The sequence below is a fragment of the Elephantulus edwardii genome, unplaced genomic scaffold (genome assembly GCF_000299155.1).
Source record: "Elephantulus edwardii isolate Elephantulus edwardi_28Jun2011 unplaced genomic scaffold, EleEdw1.0 scaffold00269, whole genome shotgun sequence".
In the NCBI taxonomy this organism is placed as follows: Eukaryota; Metazoa; Chordata; class Mammalia; order Macroscelidea; family Macroscelididae; genus Elephantulus; species Elephantulus edwardii.
The window spans coordinates 1,672,909-1,687,466 of record NW_006400019.1 but is presented as its reverse complement, the minus strand read 5'-3'; the positions used below and the strand labels follow the sequence as shown (position 1 = coordinate 1,687,466).

At 58.4% G+C, this 14,558-nt stretch overlaps 1 protein-coding gene across 1 annotated transcript in view; it reads left to right on the top strand.

Moving 5' to 3' along the window:
* Positions 1-7,665: 7,665 nt before the first annotated feature.
* The window catches only part of PLXNB3 (plexin B3), a 10,213-nt gene continuing 3,320 nt past the window's right edge, over positions 7,666-14,558 (top strand). Inside the window, exons 1-21 of the mRNA XM_006899984.1 lie at positions 7,666-8,706; positions 8,835-9,014; positions 9,328-9,456; positions 9,534-9,634; positions 10,063-10,195; positions 10,298-10,454; positions 10,549-10,657; positions 10,735-10,849; positions 10,937-11,062; positions 11,134-11,250; positions 11,389-11,482; positions 11,572-11,741; positions 11,863-12,014; positions 12,211-12,316; positions 12,523-12,653; positions 12,785-12,961; positions 13,040-13,256; positions 13,334-13,558; positions 13,637-13,798; positions 13,876-14,027; positions 14,143-14,243. Coding sequence (XP_006900046.1) covers positions 7,675-8,706; positions 8,835-9,014; positions 9,328-9,456; positions 9,534-9,634; positions 10,063-10,195; positions 10,298-10,454; positions 10,549-10,657; positions 10,735-10,849; positions 10,937-11,062; positions 11,134-11,250; positions 11,389-11,482; positions 11,572-11,741; positions 11,863-12,014; positions 12,211-12,316; positions 12,523-12,653; positions 12,785-12,961; positions 13,040-13,256; positions 13,334-13,558; positions 13,637-13,798; positions 13,876-14,027; positions 14,143-14,243 — 3,886 coding nt within the window. The 5' untranslated portion in view covers positions 7,666-7,674. The remainder of the gene's footprint in view (positions 8,707-8,834; positions 9,015-9,327; positions 9,457-9,533; positions 9,635-10,062; positions 10,196-10,297; positions 10,455-10,548; positions 10,658-10,734; positions 10,850-10,936; positions 11,063-11,133; positions 11,251-11,388; positions 11,483-11,571; positions 11,742-11,862; positions 12,015-12,210; positions 12,317-12,522; positions 12,654-12,784; positions 12,962-13,039; positions 13,257-13,333; positions 13,559-13,636; positions 13,799-13,875; positions 14,028-14,142; positions 14,244-14,558) is intronic.

Genomic DNA, 14,558 nt, shown 5'->3' with positions numbered 1-14,558 from the left:
CATTTTATTTTTTTATTAATTTTAATGAAAGTTTACAGAGACTTGGGGTTTCCAGTCATTCACTGTTGCACTTTTCTCCCTGCCCACTCCCTCTTCCCATTCACTCTTCTGTTTTTCTTATGTTGAACCATCCTTGCATACCTTTTATGAATCCCACTTGGTCATGGTGAATTTTTTTTTCATGTGTTGTTGGATTCTGTTGGCCAGGATTTTATTCAGGATTTTTGCATCTATGTTCATTAAAGATATTATTGGCCTATAGTTATCTATTTTGGTGCTGTCTTTACCTGGCTTTGGTATCCAAATCTATTCTTAAGATGATCTTGAAATTCAGATGGAATATATTCAAGGTCATATCTTGGTTCTTGTAGACTTATTTTCATTCTCCTTGGCCTCAATTTGAACTTACACATGAGTAATTGATGGTCTGACTCACAGTCAGCACCTCACCTGGTTTTGACCATATTAAATAGTTGTTTGTTGTTGTTAAGTGCTGTTGAGTTGAGTGTGACTCATAGCAACCCTATGAATAAAAAACCTGAAACCTGTTCTATAACTATCGTCGTTTCTCTATGTTCATAGTTTCCAGAAGCATGTGGTTTAGGAAGTGGCTGCCACTCCTGCTTCAAACCTGTGTCAATCTGGGAGCTCCACCAAATAATGTCCACAATGAGTAACCATTATGGCATTTGACACCCCTATGGCACAGGGTTCAGCATCACAGCAACCCCACATTACTTCAGGACAGCAAATAGACAGACCAGTGCTGTACCACTTAGAGGAATGTTCATCACAAAATCCATTAACACTAAATTGACTCTAAACCAAGAGATTTCCAGCCTCCAAATCACTGTTAACTAAATCAGGCAAATCCAATCAGCTGACACTTGACTGTAAACAAAAAAACCAAATGTTCCACACTCGACCCTCACCAAGATGCGAGAAACCCGCCTCTTCACACATGAGCCTCCAAGCTGCAGACTTAGTCTGGCATTGTTGCTGTTGTTGTTAAGTGTCGTTGAGTCGCAGGCCACTCATAGCGACCCTATGAAGGAGAGTCCTCAATGCTTGGGTGTCTTTCATCCTCTCTCCAGGTTCATAGGGGTTCCAGTGGCAAGCTATTATGGAAGTGGATGCCATTCCTCCTTCCAAGCTTGTTTTAATCGAGGAGCTCCACCCCAATTTCTGTCCGCATTGGGTAACCAACCATAATGCATTTGACACATCGGTGTCACAGTGTTCAGCCTCACAGCAACCACAAGTTACCGCTGTACGGCAACTTTTACACCAGGGCTATATGACCTAGAGGAATGTCTGAACAAAAACAATGAAAGACAGGCCCGAGGGCCGCAGAAAATATTTTGCTCTAACCTACTCTGGGCACAGGCGCCCCAGTGACACAGTGAGTTACATGCTGTGCTACTAATCGAAATGTCAGCAGCTGTTCCACAGAAGAAAGGGGGGGGCAATCTGCTCCCATTAAGATTTATTGCCTTGGGAACTGGATATGAATCAGAACCGACTCAATGCCTGCAGATCTGGTCTGGGGTTTTTGTCTCAGGATGGCTATGGATGAAAGGAAGAGGGCCAGCTAGTCTTAAGTGGGGGGAAAGCATGTGAGTTTCTGAGCTTGAGGCTGGTGCCCTCTAACCCAGCACTAGAGAGCTGGGGATGGAAGAAAGTGCTGCTTGAAGTAGCCAGTGTTAACAATGGTGATGATGAAATCTCTTTCAAGGTGGGAATGAGACTTATGCTCATCCTTACCATGAAGTTAGCAAAGAGAGTGGGGTCTGCCCACCATGCCCCTCGCTATGCTCAGTTAATGCAAGGATCCACCCAACTCTCCTATGACCTCAGTAACAAAAAGGAAACTTAAATAACAAAAGGAAACAAAATAAATCATATTTACAGATATATCTTTCTGGGAAACTCAATTCAATCCAAAACAAAGAACAAATTAATGACAAGAGACCATGAGGTCCAATTTGGACATACAGAATTTGAGACATCCATGCAGAACTATTGCCTAGGAAGCTGGAAACAACAGAAGATATAGCTATGAAGTTTATAAGCCAAGCAACTCAACTCACGGCCTTTGAAATACAAGGCATGCCCAGCAGGTGCTGGTTGACTGGAAACCAAGAGACCATCTTAAAAAATTAGACCATCTAAGACCCTCTATGAGGTGGATTGATTCAGTGACTGGGGTAATCGGGATGGCAATGCGATTGGCACAGGATAGAGCAGGATTTAGGGCTGTTGTACATAGGGTCGCTATAAGTCGCAAATGACTCGACGGCACGTAACAACAACAACAAACAACAACAAGTGCAGCAATAAATGAATGGAAATCCAAATTCTCTGTAAATGTTCATTAAAATTCATTAAAAAAATTAGACCATCTACTCAAACCGCAGCAGAATAAAATAGATAAATCAATAATAAAACTAAGCTATCCCAGTACATTTGGAAATTTAAAAATGTATTTTCAACTAATTCATGGGTCCAAGAAGATTTAGAATGAAATTTTTAAAAGCCCTAACACAGATCAAAACAAAAACACTACAGATGAAAACTTACAGGAGTTAACTTCTCAGGAAGGTTGTAGCCTTCATATGAGGATGAACACCAGCTCGGGAAGTTTGAAAGCGTTCTCACGGAAAGAACACAATGTCTCCAGATAAGATGAGCTCTCGCTCTGGGGCCGGGGCAGGAGCGAGGGGGACGTGGTGAGGCGCAGGCTGGAGCCTCACTCTCCCCTCACACTGCCCCCAGAGCTCCGTCTCTGCCCCCCACTGCCTGGAGACCCTGCAAGATCTGTACAAGCACATCCACAGGTACTACGACCAGGTGAGACCCAGGGCACTAAGACCCTGACGAGATAAAAAAGTAACTAAAAAAAAAAGTAACTCAAGCAGTGACTAAAGAGAGAAACTGCAAACATTGCAGTAGGAGGCAGGCAGAGGGGGAGCCACACAGGAGCAGTTCAGTGTGGCTGTTTGCACTGTGCTCAGGGGATGGGTGCAGGCGGGGCACACTCTGCTAACATCAAGATGCCCAAGCACAATGTACTTGGCAGAGGAGGCACTGTTCCGACTGTGGGTGGAGCGCGGAACATCTCATTCCAGGTGCAGAAGCCATGAAGGTGCCCAGCGAGAAGCAAGGACTCCAGTCAGAGATGGTTCCCACAATCAATCCAGGGCTGCCTCCTGGCGGTACAGACCAAGTCTGAAGAAGTGCATGTGCTTCTGGTGGCAGATCCACAGTGGCACAAGGTGATAAGAACTAAACAGAAATTGTCCACAGATTGGTGAATTGGAGGACAGACCTGTCAAGGCTACTCCCTCATCTGTTTCAAAGCAGTATACATTATTTATCCCCTCTTACTTCCCCCCAATTCCGATGTCAGTTTCGCTTTACAACAGTGGCACTATGCAGTATTTGCCCTTTTGTAACTGCGATATTTCACTCAGCATAATGTCCTCCAAGATCACCCATTTTGTGTATTTCATGAGTTCCTTGTTTTTCAGTGCAGCATAGTATTCCATTGTGTGACTATACCACAGCTTCTCTATCCATTCGTTTGTTGATGGGTCCTTGGGTTGTTTCCAACTCCTTGCTATTGTGAACAAAGCTCCGATAAACACGGGTGTGCATATATCTGCTTGGGTGGCAGTTATGGTCTCTTTGGGGTATATTCCCAGTAGTGGCATTGCTGGGTCAAATGGTATTTCTTTTTGCAACTTTTTGAGAAAGCGCCATACTGCCTTCCACAGTGGTTGCACCAAATAAAGCTTTTTGCAACAGCTAAAAAAAAAAAGCCATTTGAAAAAATTCTTCCAAGATAAGCAAATCTGCTTGGCGCCTGAGGACAGGTTTATTTTCTGCAAAAAGGCAGGAGAAAAACTGAGTCTTGGAACTGGAGCTATCAGTTTTTCCTGAGCCCCCTGGTGGCACAGTGGATTTTGCACTTGAGAGCCAGTCAAAAGGCCAGCAGTTAGAATCTGTCAGCCATTCATTCCCTGGGACGAAAATGTGACCATGCGCTCCCGCAAAATCTTACAGTTTTAAACGCCCCATGTTGTTGCTATATGCTTTCTAGTCAGAACTGACTCCTAGCTGACACTCCAGCAGGTTTTCAGAGGCTATAAATCACATGGAAGGAGAGGGTTTGAACCACGTGCCTTCGGCTTGGCAGTGCAACTCCTTACCCACTGCTGTTATGGTTGTTATGTGCCGTCAAGTCGCTTGCAACTCATAGCGACCCTATGTACAACAGCCCTAAACCCTGCTCTATCCTGTGCCAATCGTACTGTCTCTGGCACACCCATCCCGATCACCCCAGTGACTGAATCAATCCATCTCATAGAGGGTCTTCCTCTCCTGCGCTGTCCTTCCACCCCCCCCCAAGCATGATGTCCCTCTCCAAGGACCTGTCCCTCCTTACAACATGTCCAAAGTATGTCAGATGAAGCCCCAGAAATCCTTGCCTCCAAGGAGCTGCCTGGTTTAACCCTCTCCAGGATGAACCTGTTTGTTTTCTTGGCAGTACCATGGACTGCCTCACCCACTAGGTCACCCAAACTCCCTCTGGAAACCCCGGAGGGCAGACCTCCTCTGTTCTGAGGCATTATGACTTGGTTTTTTCCGTGGCCTTTCCTGAGGCCTCCAAGGGCATACACATTGTTAGGGTAGGTGTAGAGTGAAGGTCAGACAGGGTGAGGCTGTGGGAATTAGGGGAGCTTACTCTCCAGGATGCGTCTCCCATTCTATTGCTCCGTGTCACCCTTACAGCTGCCCTTTCCTGCAGCTCTTGACAGTCCCCGTTTGTGCCACCTAGTTTCTGTCAAGCTAAATAGAGAAAAAAGGAAAGAGTTGGGCATCCCAGGGCAAAGTGTGGGTCCCGGCCCTGTTCCTGCCACACAGCAGCAATTTGGGAAGAGGCCGAATATAAGTTTGCCAGTTTGTTTCCAGAGCTGAGACCACACCTTTTGACAGACACAAATTCTTACAGAGTTTCAGAGTGGGTGAAGAATTAGTTGCAGATTTTTCACAGAGGGGCAGAGAAGAATTAAAGTTTAAACCTGCACGGAGATGATGGCTGGTCTGGCCTTTGAATCTCACCAGGCAGAGAGGCCGCTCAGTGCCCTGATGGACGCACATGGGAGAGAAACCAGAGAGGAGGCAGGGACGGTGGTCCAAGTGCTGTGTGCTGGGGCCATGGGCCGTGGGCACAAAAAGTGACACTATCCCTAGTGCACGCCTCTTTACCTGAGACCCAAGGGGCTCATAGGCAACCAGGGGGACATCGTGGGAGCCCTCCCGCACTCCCACCCGGTGCTCCCGTGCGGCCCGCTGCCCCGCAGGCCTCTCAGCGCAGTTCTCGCCGGGGCCGACAGAGGGCAGCAGCACCCTGCCCGGAACCGTCGGGCAAAGGGGCCGGCGAGGAGGGGCCGCGGCCGCTGAGCCCCAGGCTGGGCGGTGGCATTGCGGGGATCACCGGGACCGCCAGCTGCTCCTTACCTGGCGGCCGCCGGCCTCCCGCCCAGATAGGAAGGGGTCCAGCCTCTTGGAGCCGGAGGCCATCAGGCGCAGCGGCCAGACGGAAGCCAAGGTGCGGGATTGGCCAGCAGGCTAAGCCCGCCGGCAGCCCCGCGACGGCACCTCCGGGTGGGGGGGCTTGGGCACACTGGACATGGCGCCAGTGTCCACGGGGGTGGCCTTGGCGCTAGAGGCTGGAGACCAGGAACCTTTGCCGCCCCCCCTCCAAGCGGGGCAAGGGGATCTGGTGCCAGTCCCAAGTAGGGTGCAGTGTAGGGAGGTGGCCTGCCAGGCTTCCCGCCCGCATAGCCGCCCAACCGGCCCAGCCAGGTAGCAGCAAGCCCCAGTGTTGACGCCAGTGGTCGCTCCATACCAGGGGAAGAGGGCACCCCAAGCAGGGCACCCTAGCCCTTGAACGGACACCCTCTCCCGTCTTACTCAGCACTTTCCTGGGGGTGGGTACTTTGGGGTGGCCTGTGCCAGGCCTGAAGCTAAGGGCCAGGTTCCTGGTGGCCTCTCGCTGCCCCCTTCCCCATACTTTGGGACTCTGTGTCAGACCCCTCTCTTGTCTGGTACTGCCTGCTTCCACCACACTGTACCTGGTACCACTCGGCCAGTCTTGTCCAGGGTGGGTGGGGGGCCTGGAGATGTCTTCCCACTGGGCTGCTGCCTTGGTCAGCATTCCCCTGCCCCTGGCCTGGACAAAGGCGCCCATTGAAGACAAGCACCAAGTTGGCATTTCCAGGGCTTGGCGCCTCTGGCCCTCCTGAACGGGCGCCATGGCCCACCCTGACCCCTGCAGTTGGCCGGGGGAGGGGCCTATAATGCGTGCTGGGAGGACCAGCCTCATTTCTGACTGGAGGACACCCCGGTCCCTTTGTGCCCATATCCTGGCGGGTGTCTCCTTGGAGTGGGGGGTGGGCAGCACGGGGTAATGGGACAGAGGGGATATTGTTGGGGTGGGGGCAGGGCTGCCTTGGCCGTGACCACTATTGACAAAGCTGCCAGCTGTGGCCAGCCCGGCCTTCGGCGCCCAGCCGTCCTCCTCCCCCAGGCCTGGCGGGAATGGGGCCAAGCCTCTGTATCTCCTTCCCACTCAGGACAATGTCCCCCACAGTCAGCTTATGCCCAGTGCCACTGCCCTGGGGCAACTGAACAGATGAGATGTGCCTTCTGTGGGCCTGTGCCACCCGGGAGACCCTTCAGCCGCAGCGCTTTGTGATTGTAAGTGTCCGGGACCCCGGGAGGGCGTAGGAGTGCAGAATGGCACTGGGCGGGACCCAAGCCCCATGGTCCCTCGCACCCCCGGGCACAGACACTGGGGGAGATAGGCCAGGCGAGAGGAAGCACTCTGCCCAGCCTTCCTGTCTGCGCCACCAGATAAAAAAGGAGGGCCCGCCAGCTGCTCCACCGGTGCCCTGTGGCCAGTGCCTGTGCCCCACCTGTCAGCTGCCCAGTCCAGCCTTGGCCTTCGCCCTCAGCGGCTCAGTGGACTCAGTCCCGTGGGCACCAGGAGGCCGGTAGGGACAACCTCAGGGTCTGGGTGCCTGTCCTTCCCTTACTGTCTCTTCCTCCTTCTTTGCACCCCTCTTCCTCCAAGGTCTCTGGTACCTCTCTTGAGCCCCACTGCAACACGTGTCCTGGGCTTCTGAATGTGTCCCTGCTCTGTCCGTGTGGGCCCTGACCACCAACCACCCTCTCTCCCTGCCATCTTTCCGGCCAGTGTCTTACATTACAGCCTGTTTCCCACAGCTCTGCCACGAGCTGGCCTTCTCTGCTCCCCACCGGCCCTCTTCTCGCAGCTCTCCCTCTCTACAGGGTCCCCTTCCATGAGCGCCTGTGCCCTCCCCCCAGGTCATTCCACTCTCTACCTCCCACGTGCTGTCCACACCCCGCCACCCCAGCACCCTCCTCTGCTTGATGCTCTGACCCTAAGGCCCTTCTTCCAGGACACCCTGTCCCTTCCAGCCCTCTGCTCCCCTCTCTCTACATCCCCCCCTCTTTACTCTCTGTCCCTCTCACCTCCTCTCTCCCTGTCTTCTCTCCACTGTCCTGCCCCCTTTTCTCCTCTCCCCCACCCTATGCCCTGGCCCTGCCCCTCTGACCTCACTGCCAGCTCTCCCCCAGGCCCTGATGATGGCCCCCCAGCCACCCTTCTGTCTCCACCTGCTGCTGCTGCTGCTGCTGCCGCCGCCACCCCTACCCCTGGCCCTGGGCCAGCGATTCTCCGCACCCAATACCACCTTCAACCATCTGGCACTAGCACCGGGCACACTATATGTGGGCGCTGTGAACCGCCTCTTCCAGCTCAGCCCAGAGCTGCAGCTGGAGGCTGTGGCTGTCACCGGCCCTGTCCTCGACAGCCCCGACTGCGTGCCCTTCCGGGACCCAGCCGAGTGCCCGCAAGCCCAGCTCACTGACAATGCCAACCAGCTTCTGCTGCTGAGCGGCCGGAGCCAGGAGCTGGTGGCCTGCGGGCAGGTCCGGCAGGGCGTGTGTGAGAAGCGGCGCCTGGGGGACGTGGCTGAGCTGCTGTACCAGGCCGAGGACCCGGGTGATGGGCAGTTTGTGGCTGCCAACACTCTCGGAGTGACCACGGTGGGCCTGGTGGTGCCTGCGCCAGGGAGGGACCTCCTGCTGGTGGCCAGGGGCCTGGCTGGCAAGCTGTCTGGGGGCGTCCCTCCACTCACTGTGCGCCAACTGGCTGGGCCCCAGCCCTTCTCCAGTGAAGGCCTGGGTCGCCTGGTGGTGGGCGACTTCTCAGACTACAACAACAGCTATGTGGGTGCCTTCGCAGACGGCCGCTCTGCCTACTTTGTATTCCGCCGCCGTGGGGCCCGGGCTCAGGCCGAGTACCGTTCCTACGTGGCTCGAGTGTGTCTGCGTGATGCCAACCTCTACTCGTATGTGGAGGTGCCCCTGGCTTGCCGTGGCCAGGGCCTTGTGCAGGCTGCCTTCCTGACACCAGGCATTCTACTGGGAGTGTTCGCCAGCGGTGCCAGGGGCACGAAGGCCGCCCTGTGCACCTTCCCCATGGCCCAGCTGGACAGAAGCATGGAAGAGGCCCGGAGGCTCTGCTATACGACGGCGGGCCGTGGACCAGGGGGCTCGGAGGATGCCGCTGTCGAGTATGGCGTGACGTCTCGCTGTGTCACCCTGCCCCTTGTGAGTGGGTCTGTGGGTCTCAGTGAGGCTGGAGGGGCAGCCAGTGTGCAAGTGTGCCTCTACCTTCCCCAGCCCTGTCTCCCTGTCATGTGTACGTGCCTCCTCGAAATCTCCCACCCTGCCTCCAGGACTCCCCGGAGTCGTACCCCTGTGGAGATGAGCACACCCCGAGCCCCATCGCCGGCCGCAGGCCCCTAGAGGTTGAACCTTTGCTGCTGCTGGAGTGGCCTGTCACTGCAGTGGCAGCCTTGCAGACTGATGGACACACAGTGGCCTTCCTGGGGGACACTCAGGGCCAGCTACATAAGGTGAGGGCCTAGCTGGGCTACTGGGCAGTCAGGGCAGCCCCCAGGCACCTTCTGTCTCTTGGCCTGAGTCCCTCTGGCCTGTCTTCAGCCCCTGGTAACAGAAGTCCTGGCCTGGGGCTCCGGGACACCCTGGGGAGGGTGTCCCAGGCCTGGTGGGGCTGACTGTCCCCTCAGCGTGTGGAACGCTCTCCCTGGTCGGGTGGGAAAGGAGGTGGGTGTTCCCGGGAGAGTTTTAGCAGCGAGCAAGAATGTTCCTGCCCACAAGCTCCGACCTGGAGACCTGGCCCCGCCCTGCCTCGGCCCCAACCCCCAGGTTTTTCTCAATGGCTCCCGAGGCCTGGTGTACTACTCCCAGCAAGTGGGGCCCCCGGGCTCGGCTGTCGGTCCTGACCTGCTGGTGGATGGCAGTGGCAGTCACCTGTATGTCCTCACCGCCCAGCAGGTGAGGCACTAGAAGGGGAGGGGCTGGGTGCACATGACCCAGGCCCACAGCCCCTCCTCACCCTACTGTCCACACAGGTGGACCGGGTGCCCGTGGCAGTGTGCCCCCAGTTCCCAGACTGTGTCAGCTGCCTGCAGGCCCGAGACCCGTTCTGCGGCTGGTGCGTCCTCCAGGGCAGGTGAGCGCCGCCCTGGTGGCATGGGCCAGAACTTCAGCTGCCATCCATCCCAGGCTGCACATGGAAGGCAGGTCTGGGCTGGCCAATGGGGAGATGCTAGGTCATCTTCCCGCCCTGTCCTGTCAGCTAACAGTCTGGTCCACAGCCAGGCTCCCTTCTGTCCCACTGCCTTGGTCCTCCTGAGTTCCCTCCAGCCAGTCTGAGGACCCCCTGATCACAGCCATGTGACCTCCAAGCACCCTGCAGCTTCTTCCCTCTCACCAGAGTCAAGGCCAGAACTGGCACCTTGACCGTGAAATGCTATGTTCCTGGTGCCCTTCCTCTCTGGCTGCAGTCGGCCCCGTCCCTGCTCTGTGCTCCGGCCACCTGAGCAGGCTGAGTGGTGAGAGCCCAAGGTCCGTGAGACTCAGTGGGCCCCTGCCTGCCAGGTGTACCCGGAAGGGCCAGTGCAAGCGGGCAGCTCAGCCAAACCAGTGGTTGTGGAGCTACGAGGAGGGAGGCGCCTGCCTGCACATCCAGGGCTTGTGGCCGGCGCAGCACCCCCGGCAGGAGCAGGTCCAGGTATGATGTGACACGGCTAAGCCTCTGCCCTGTGTCCCTCCTTCCTGACCAGGTGACCTGCAGAACTGACACCACTGCTGTTTCTCTCCCACTTGTCCCCAGGTCACCCTCTCTGTCCCCTGGCTGCCTGCTCTAGCCCTGGACGAGTACTTCCATTGTGCCTTCGGAGATTATGACAGCTTGGCTCATGTGGAAGGGCACCAGGTGACCTGTGTCACCCCTCCCCATGACCAGCTGCCACCTAACCCTCCAGGCACAGGTGAGGGGCCTGGGGGCAAGACAGAGGACCCAGGTGGGAGCTGGAGGAGGCAGGAGGCCCCCTAACCTACTGTGTGCCTGCTGTCCCCTCGCAGACTATGTCAGCCTGCTCCTGGCCTTGATGTTTGAGGATGTGGTCATGGCTGCTGCCAACTTCTCCTTCTATGACTGTGGTGCCGTCCAGGCCTCTGACGTGGCGGCGCCGTGAGTTCTGGGCCAGGTCCTGCTGGGTGGAAGCTGAGGGCCACAACGAGCCAGCTGAGGCATTTCCTGTCCTCCAGGTGCCGTGCTTGTGTGGGCAGCGTCTGGCGGTGCCACTGGTGCCCCGAGAGCAGCCAGTGCATGGCTGGGGAACACTGCCCCGAGGGCGAAAGGACAGTCTACAGTGCCCAGGAGGTGCGGGTGCCGGGCATGGTTCGCTTCCCCACTGTGGGCCCCAGGCGCCCTCAAGTTCTGAAAGACAACTGGCTTTCATTTGCCCAGGGGGATGTCCAGGGGCAAGGCCCAGAAGCTTGCCCCCAAATTGAGGGCCTGGCCAGCCCTGTCCTGGTGCCTGTGGGCTGGGAGAGCCGTGTATCGCTGCGTGTGAGGAACCTTCAGCATTTCCGAGTGAGTAGGGGCCAAGGAAGCAAGGGCTGCCTGAGCGCAGTGTGTAGGGCCCTGACCATGTCCTGCCCTAGGGCCTGCCTGCCTCCTATCACTGCTGGCTGGAGCTGTCGGGAGCGATTAAGAGGCTGCCTGCCTCCCTGGAGGAGACCAGTGGGGACAGGGGCCTCATCCATTGCCAGGCCCAGCAGGTGGGCAGCTGCCCCGGGAATGCCTGTTCTGTGCCGGGCCTTGTGCACACAGCAGGGACAGACCCCCGCCCTCAAGCTCCTGCCCATTCTCGTGGATCCTGAGAGAGCCCAGGGCCTGACACAGACCTTCTCCCACAGTTTCACCCTTTGACCTCCCAGCGGGAGCTCCGGGTACCCATCTACGTCACAAGAGGCGAGGCTCACCGCCTGGACAATGCAGAGCCTCTGCATGGTGAGCTGGGGGCGGGTGGGGAGGCTGGGCAGGGCAGGCCAGGCCCACGGCCGAGGAGAGGAGCTTCAGCACTACCTGGCCTGCCCTAGTGACCCTGTATGACTGCACCGTGGGCCACCCTGACTGCAGCCACTGCCAGGCAGCCAATGGGAGCCTGGGCTGTCTGTGGTGCAGCCATAAGCGGCCCTCCTGTCGCTATGGACCCCTGTGTCCGCCTGGGGCCGCCCAGCAGCTCTGCCCTAGACCCACCATTTTCTCGGTGAGTGCCTCATGCGGGGTGTTCTCTGCCATGCCCCCACTGTCCAACCCTGCCTGCCCCTGCTAGGGTCTCTGAGCTCTAGTTTAGCCTCAGCCTGGTCCCTTGTTGCTCCTGGTTACAGATCGAGCCCCAATCTGGCCCCCCAGAGGGAGGCCTGCCACTCACCATCCTGGGCTCGAACCTGGGCCGGGACTTTGCTGATGTGCAGAATGCTGTGAGCGTGGCTGGTAGACCCTGCAGCCCGGACCCAGCTCTCTACCGGATCAGTGTCCGGTGAGGTGCCAGGGTGGACAGGAGCAGGAAGATCCTGGCCACTCGGGAGCAGGAGGGGCCTCGGTCCAGTGGGGAGAACACAGAGCCCGCCAGCAGAGGGGGGAGCCAGCCCGGGCAGGGATGGCCAGCTCAGAACCAGGGCTGCAGACCAGGTCCCCGGGTGGCAAGAGCAGCATTCTGGTCCTTTCCTCCTCAGGATCGTGTGTGTGACATCCCCTGCCCCTGGTGGCACCTCAGGGCCAGCTCAAGTGGTCATTAAGGGCCGGCCACCAGGCGTCTCGAGCCAGCCCTTCACTTACCAGGTCAGTGATCCAGGCACAGAGGGCCGAGGCACAGATGGGGTCTGCTTCTGCTTGGTGGTGTCCAAGGGCCGTGGCAGGGAGACACCTCGGAGTCCTGGTGGTGCCCCAGCGCCCGGGACAGAGGGGAGAGTGCTTAGAAGAGGGCCAGAGAGGTGAGGGGAGCCAGCTCAGGCTGTAGGCCCCCCCAAGCCAACTCTGTTTTCCAGGACCCTGCCCTGCTGAACCTGAGCCCCCGGTGGGGTCCCCAGGCAGGAGGTACCTGGCTTACCATTTATGGGCAGCACCTTCAGACAGGGGGCAACATCAGCGCCTTTGTGGGGGACCAGCCCTGCCCTATGTGAGTACACTTCCTGTGGGCCTCAGCGGGGCGGTGGGCTTGGGGCTCCTGAAGGCACCCTTCCAATTTGAGTCATGGAGGAAGATGGTGGGTCCTTAGCCTGAGAGGCCACTGGTCTCCCCACACCGCAGCCAGGAGCCCGTGTGCCCCGAGACCATCACGTGCCGCACCATGCCCCAAGCAGCCCCAGGGAAAGTGGCTGTGAAAGTGGTCTTTGGCCAGGCCCAGCGCACGCTGCTGTCGAAGGCTTTCCTCTACACTGCCAACCCCCAGCTCTTGGCAGCGGAGCCCAGCGTCAGCTTCCGGGGGTGAGGCCCAGCTGCCTGAAGTGGGGGGGGGGGGCAGAGGATGGCCTGGCCTCCCCTCTGACTGCTGTCTTTGCACAGGGGTGGCCGGCTGATCCGTGTTAGGGGCTCAGGTCTGGACGTGGCACAGCGGCCCCGGCTCTCTGTGTGGCTGGCACCCGAGAACCAGGCAGAGAGTGTCTTGGCCTGGCCTGAACTCAGTCTGGCCCAGCCTCAGGACCTGGAATCTCAGCGGAGCTGTGGGGTCCCTGCTGCAGACCCCCAGCCTTGTGTCCAGCTTGGGGCGGGGTTGCTACAGGTGAGTGCCCACTGCCAGAGGAAGGGGGTTTGTGGAAGCTCCCCAGCTGAGCCCTGTGCCTGCCTGGCCGCTTGCAGTGCTCCACGGTCTGCTCTGTCAACTCGTCAAGCCTCCTCTTGTGCCAGAGCCCCGCTGTGCCCGACGGCACCTGGCCGCACCGGGTCTTTTTCTCTCTGGATAATGTGCATGTGGACTTCACCAGCGCCAGTGGGGGCCAGCCTTTTCTCTACCAGCCCAATCCGCGCCTGGCACCCCTCAGCCGCCCGTATCGCCTCAAACCAGGCAATGTGCTGGACGTGGAGGTGAGGGTGCCCTTGGGCCTTGGTAGGCAGTGGTCCCCTAGGGTGAGACAGAGCTTGGATTCACTCCTTACTCCCCAGGGTGAAGGCCTCAGCCTGGGCATCAGCAAGGAGGAGGTGCGTGTGCTCATCGGGGGCAGCGAGTGCCTGGTGAAGACGCTAACCCTGACCCACCTGTACTGCGAGCCACCGGCCCGGCCCCCGCAGCCTGGCAACAGCTCCGGCAGCCTGCCGCAGTTCGTGGTGAGACTGGGCGGCAGGGCGGCAGCGGGGCAGTGTGGGCGCGGCGGCCATGGCTCAAGCCTGCTCACCACTCGCAGGTTCACATGGGCAACCTGCGGCTGGCGCTGGGGCCCGTGCAGTATGAGGCCGAACCCACGCTGGCCGCCTTCCCCGTGGAGGCCCAGGTGGGCGTGGGCCTGGGCGCTGCCCTGCTGACCACGGCTGTGCTCTTGCTGACCCTCATGTACAGGTGAGGCATGCCCACCCCACTCCTGCCCCCTCTCCAGTGGGGAAGGGGCGGCCCAGGGCTTGGGTTGGACTGGGTGGGCCTGCTGGCCTGGGAGCTGACCCCGCCTGCACTCCAGGCACAAGAGCAAGCAGGCCCTGCGGGACTACCAGAAGGTGCTGGTTCAGCTGGAGAGCCTGGAGACCGGGGTGGGCGACCAATGCCGCAAGGAGTTCACAGGTGCGGGGGATGGGCTACCAGGACCCAGGTGCAGGGGTCGGGCTGAGGGGGGACTGGGGTGGGCGACCAGGCCACAAGGAGTTCCTAGGTGTGGGGGGCGGGGCCGGGCCACCAAGGCGGGAGGGAGTTCTCAGGCAGGCGGGGCCAGGGCCTCCGGACAACCAGGGCCCCAGGGCGTTCCCAGGTGTGGGGGGGGCAGGCGACCAGGGCCCCAGGGCGTTCCCAGGTGTGTGTGGGGCAGGCGACCAGGGTCCCTGGGTGTTCCCAGGTGTGGGGGGGGCAGGCGACCAGGGCCCCAGGGCGTTCCCAGGTGTG